This window comes from Muntiacus reevesi, chromosome 1 (assembly GCF_963930625.1).
Source record: "Muntiacus reevesi chromosome 1, mMunRee1.1, whole genome shotgun sequence".
NCBI classification, from domain to species: domain Eukaryota; kingdom Metazoa; phylum Chordata; class Mammalia; order Artiodactyla; family Cervidae; genus Muntiacus; species Muntiacus reevesi.
In genome coordinates, this window is record NC_089249.1 from 192,199,404 (window position 1) to 192,205,500 (window position 6,097).

The 6,097-nt window shown below is 41.1% G+C and overlaps 1 protein-coding gene across 1 annotated transcript; it reads left to right on the forward strand.

The window, feature by feature from the left end:
- The first annotated feature begins 4,348 nt into the window (after positions 1-4,348).
- LOC136156225 (olfactory receptor 7D4-like) lies at positions 4,349-5,335 on the forward strand. Its single transcript, XM_065918783.1, has one exon. It carries the CDS (start codon positions 4,349-4,351, stop codon positions 5,333-5,335), a length of 987 nt encoding a protein of 328 aa, XP_065774855.1.
- Positions 5,336-6,097: the final 762 nt, after the last annotated feature.

Here is a 6,097-nt window from a genome sequence, read left to right on the forward strand (position 1 = left end):
TGAAATCTCTTGCAAATGTGTAATTTCCCTATTTAGCCTCTCAGTTAACTTCTGTTTGTGCCTTTAGATGATTAGGACAGGAAGTCAGGGACACGTATGTTGGTATTTCAGATAAGGACTGTAGAGAAGCAATTGCTGATACTTTCCTGGGTAAAGACCCTGGGTGATAAAATGAACAAACAACAGGGTCCTACTGTACAGCACAGAGAACTATATTCAATATCCTGTGATAAACCATAATGGAAAAGGATATAGAAAAGAATGTAAATACATATATAAATGAATCACTTTTCTCTACAAAAGAAATTAACACAGCATTTTAAATCAAATTTACTTCAACAAAAAATTAAAACTGAAAAGAAGAATGATCCTAGGTGAAAGAATAAGTAAATATCATGGCCAGAGAAATGGACTATTGTTGGGATTAGGGATGGTTCAGCATTGGGAATGAGCATCTTGTCCATTTAATTTAATTTATTTTTGTCTATGCTGGGTCTTTGTGGCTGTGTAGGCTTTTTTCCTCTGATTGCAACGGGCAGGGGATATTCTCTAGTTGTGGTGCATGAGTTTCCCAGTGTGGTGGCTTCTTCTGTTGCAGAACATGATCTCTAGGTGCTCAGTAGTTGCTGTTTCCAGGTTCTACAGCATGGGCTCTGTAGCTGTGGTGAGGGGCTTAGTTGCTCCACTGCACGTGGAATCTTCCCAGACCAGGGATAGAATTCTTGTCTCCTGCACTGGCAGGAAGATTGATTACAACTGAGCCAGCAGGGAAGTCTGAACTTGGTTATTCAATGTGCAGAAACTTTATGTTCCTTTTCTGTCTCTCTTTCTATCTCTCTTCTATTAATATTAATATCTTATTTCTTTTATCTTCTTTCCACATAGTAACTTCCTTGAAGGCAAGAGTTGTTGAAGGTTTGGGGGTCATAGACACCCAGAGATTTTGATGAGCAACAATGGAGAAATACTGGTTTGTACACTCACCTACTCATTAATTCACTTGCTGTAGTCATTTGGAGGGCCCCTGTGTGCTAAGAACTCTGTGAGAGGTTTGCGATCCCGACCCAGTGATCGAACCCTCATCTTTTACATATACTGCATTGGCAGGCAGGTTCTTTATCACCAGTGCCACCTGGGAAGCCCGCAATAGATCAGTAGGAGACAAAATTACTTTCCTCTCTTTCAAGGTAGTTGATCCATTAACTTGCACAGCACACTCCAAGGAATACCTAGAATCTCAGGCATTCTCATATATTCTCTACTACTCTGCTGAATTAAGCAAGTTGGAATGCAAGCAAACAATCCACATTTACTAAAAGTCAAGGGAATCTTTTTACAAACTATCATACTTCAAATATGAATCATGGAAATTGGACTGCCTTTCAATTGATCAGAAGCCACTATAGACAATTAAAAGCTGCCCACCTCCCCGAAAGAGTCAGATTGAACGAAGATACTCATATATAGTTAAACAATTTGCACATGATACAGTCATTTTTATCTTTCCAAAGACACTATCTGCCTTGAGTTATTAATTATTGACTGACAAAAAAAATAATTATTGACTGACAATGGACATATAACACTATATTATTTTCAGATGTACACCATAATGATTCAATATTTGAAGACATTCAATACTTAATATTTCAAAATGTTCACAACAAGCCATTTAAGACCAAGTCACAAGATCACAAACTCAAGAAAAAGATTACAAAGTTTTTTCTTGTGATGAGAACTTTTAAGTTCTACTCTCTTAGCAGCTTTCAAATATGCAAATAGTCCCCATATTATACAGTAAAACTCCATGGCTTATTTATTTCATAACTGGAAGTTTGCACATTTGGACACCTTTCACCCATTTGACCCATCATTCATCTTCCTAAGGAAACTTAGGGGACTTGGATTTTAATACCTAAGGAGACTGACAGTGAGGACAGCCAATGGTGGTCCTTCTCCTTTGTAATTAGCGGCATTACACTATAGCAAGTGTGCAGAAAGACTTGTAAAAGGAAAACGGAACACTGACAGTCATTGTATTGTTCAGTCGGTAAGTTGTGTCCGACTCTTGTGACCCCATGGACTGCAGTATGCCAGGCTTTCCTGTTCTTCAGTATCAGTCATTGTATGATCTTATGTTATCCCTAATTGCTGGTTATAAGATCTATTATTTGGGTACAGGACCCTGAGGACCAGGGGTGGTGAGAATCAGAGGGCAGGTGGGCTCTAGATGAGTGCCTTCATCTTCTTAGCTCCATTCTAAGCATCACTTTAATGTGGGTGCCACATATGACTCATTCTTTCAGGTTCATATGTAAATATCCTGGTGCAACTTCTTTCCTCCAAATATTTAATGAGCACCACAGAGAACAAAATTTTGTTTGTGACCATTCTAGTATCTAATGGTACTGAAATGGTTTTTGATGGACACATTTTCCTTGGACATTTAAACCAGTTCCTTAACTTCCCAGGTGAAGGGTGTTTCATCACGTGACAAATGTCCAGGAAGCATATAGCCCTGTTTCTACGAGATAATGATCGTCTTGGTATTCGTTGTTGCTTGGACAATCAGTCATGTCCAGCTCTTTGTGAGCCCATGGGCTGCAGCATGCCAGGCTTCCTTGTCCTTCACCATCTCCTGGAGTTTTCTCAAACTCATGTCCATTGAGTCAATAATGCTATCTAACCATCTCATCCTGTACCGCTCCTTTCTCCTCTGGCCCTCAATGTCCTTGTCATACCAGGCATTAAACATTTGTAGGTGAAACTTGCTCAGTTGTGTCCGACTCTGCAACACCGTGGACTATACAGTCCATGGAATTCTCCAGGCCAGAATACTGGAATGGAAGGTTTTCCCTTCTGCAGGGGATCTCCCCGACCCAGAGATGAACCCAGGTCTACCACATTGCAGTTGGATTCTTTACCAGCTGAGCACAAGGGAAGCCCAAGAATACCGGAGTGGGTAGCCTATTCCTTCTCCAGAGGATCTTCCCGACCCAGGAATAGAACCGGGGTCTCCTACATTGCAGGCGATTCTTTACCAACTGAGCTATCAGGGAATCCCCTAAACATTTGTAAATGTGTTTTATTATTTAGTGAAAATATCTTCTTCATTTTTCCATAAGAAATAGACCTTAATTCTACTCATCCCACAATACTCTGACCAGATAGTTGAGATGTTCTCTCAAATTTTGTTACCTCTGAGGCATGGTTAACTGACTCCTTTCTGTGTCCCAGATAAGGCAAATAACCTAGAACAAGTTACTGTAGTTCACCAGGCCTCATGTTCCACTTTTGCTTTAGAGCAAGAATGAACCATTTATCTCTTAAGTTTCAAAGTTGCCCTTAACTTTTAATTAAATTTTTTTTTTTTTTTTTAGAAAATGTGCTTATTTATTTTTCTCTACACTAGGTATTTGTCACTACATGGGGCTTTCTCTAGTTGCAGTGAGTGGGCTTCTCATTGTGGTGGTTTCTCTTGTGGAGCGCTAGTTCTAGGGCATGAGGGCTTCAGCAGTTGTGGCACATGGGCTTAGTTGTGCTGCGGCATGTGAGATCTTCTTGGACCAGAGATCAAACCCATGTTCCCTGCATTGGCAGGTGAATTCTTATCCACTGGACCACCAGGGAAGTCTTGCACTAACTTTTTAGATTTGATATCCTAAGCCAGAGATAGAGGCTTCCCTGGTGACTCAGAGGTGAAGAATCTGCCTGCAATGCAGCAGACTCGGTTTTGATCCCTGCATCAGGGAGAGACTCTGGAGAAGGAAATGGCCACCCATTCCAGTATTCTTGCCTGGAAAATCCAATGGACAGAGGAGCCTGGTGGACTGCAGTCCATGCAGTTGCAAAGAGTCAGATAAGCCTTAGCAACTGACCAACAACAACAAGCCAGAGTCAAGAGGGTAGATGTGTATCCCAAAGGTCAGTGGACAGTGGTTGAAATGTTGCATAGATAGATAACAATATAGGATTCTGAATCTTGTCATGTTAATGCTTTTATACCCAATCTTTCACTTTAAGAAATTAAAGAAGTAGAGAGACTCTATGGGCTTCCCTGGTGGCTCAGACAGTAAAGAATCTGCCGGCAAAGCAGGAAACCTGGGTTCGATCCCTGGGCTAGGAAGATCCCCTGGAGGAGGGATAGGCTACCCACTCCAGTATTCTGGCCTGGAGAACTCCATGTACAGAGGATCCTGGCGGGCTACAGTCCATAGGATCACAAAGAGTCGGACTTGACTGAGCAAATAACACACAACCACAGAGACTCTAGAGTCGGTCCAGTGGTTATTTCATGTTTTTTTTTCTTTTTCCCTTTCTTCAATCATCTAGCTGATGCATCAGCAACATGGAACCAGGAAATCAAACACATGTTTTAGAATTTTTACTCCTGGGATTTTCCCAAGACTCAGAGGAGCAACACATCTTATTTGAGCTATTTCTATCTATGTTTGTGGTCACTGTCCTTGGGAACCTGCTCATCATCCTGGCTATCAGCTCAGACTCCCAACTCCACACCCCCATGTACTTCTTCCTCTGCAACCTGTCCTTTGCCGATGTCTGTTTCACTTCCACCACAGTCCCAAAGATGCTGGTGAACATCCAGACACAGAGCAAATCCATCAGCTATGCAGGCTGCATCACACAGATGTATTTTTTCATGGTTTTTGGAGTTATGGACACTTTTCTCCTGACTGTGATGGCCTATGACCGCTTTGTGGCCATCTGTCACCCTCTACACTACACAGTCATCATGAACCCTTGCCTCTGTGGTCTGCTGGTTCTTGTGTCTTGGTTCACCAGCTTGTCATACTCCCTGATCCAGAGTCTGTTGATGTTGCGGCTGTCCTTCTGTACCAACTGGGTCATTCCACACTTTTATTGTGAACTTGCTCAGGTCCTCACACTTGCCTGCTCAGACACACTCATCAATTACATCTTGCTCTACATGGTGATTGGCTTTCTTGGCTTTGTTCCCTTCTCAGGGATCCTTTTCTCCTACACCCGCATTGTCTCCTCCATTCTGAGAATCCCATCAGCTCATGGGAAATATAAGGCATTTTCTACCTGTGCATCTCACCTGTCTGTGGTTTCTTTGTTCTATGGGACAGGCCTTGGTGTGTATCTCAGTTCTGATTCATCTTCCTGGAGAGGCATGATCGCCTCGGTGATGTACACTGTGGTCACCCCCATGTTGAACCCCTTCATCTACAGCCTGAGGAACAGGGACATCAAGAGGGCTCTACAAAAAGTCCTTGGAAGAACACTCTGTGTTCAGTGGTGGGAACACAGATCCAAGGGTTTTGAGCCAACAGTGATAGCAGTAGTTGGCTAAAGAAATCCTGCTTTTTTCTTGTGTGTGATTTGAATAAACATGTATTTTATTTAAGCAGAGCATATACATTTTAATGCAAATATCTTGCATTCAGCTCATTAAACAATTTCAGAATTGTCTTAGAAACACATTTCATGAACTTGGAATATCAACTATTATTTTATAATTTTGCATACATAGAGAGAGTGCTTTTTAATGACCACTGATTGAATTTTAGAATGTAGACCTATGCTTAATTACTCAACAGCTTGCATTTACTCAGTGTATTATATTGTCATTCAAATGTTTGAAATCCTGCCTCTTTTAAAAGATTTTTATTGGAGTATGGTTGATTCACAATGTTCTGCTAGTTTCTGGTATACAGCTAAGTGAATCAGTTTTATGTATGTCCACACTTTTTCAGATTCTTCTCCCACACAGGTGATTACAGGATATTGAGTAGGGTTCCTAGTGCTATTCAGTAGGTCCTTACTAGTTATCTATTTTATACATAGCAGTGTATGTATGTTAATTCCAACCTCCCAATTTATCACTGCCTCCACCCCCCACATTTCCCTTTGGTAACCATGAGGTTGACTTTGAGATCTGTGAGTCTTTCTGTTTTATGAGTTTGTTTGTATCATTTTTATTGGGTTCCACATAAGTGATACTAATGATATTTGTCTGACTTACTTCACTTAGTTTGATAATCTCTGGGTCCATCCATGTTACTGCAAATGGCATTATTTTGTTCTTTTTTCATAGCTGAGTAATATTCCATTG

Coding starts and splice junctions, on each gene's coding strand:
- LOC136156225 (XM_065918783.1), top strand. CDS start 4,349: ATGGAACCAGGAAATCAAACACATGTTTTAGAATTTTTACTCCTGGGA.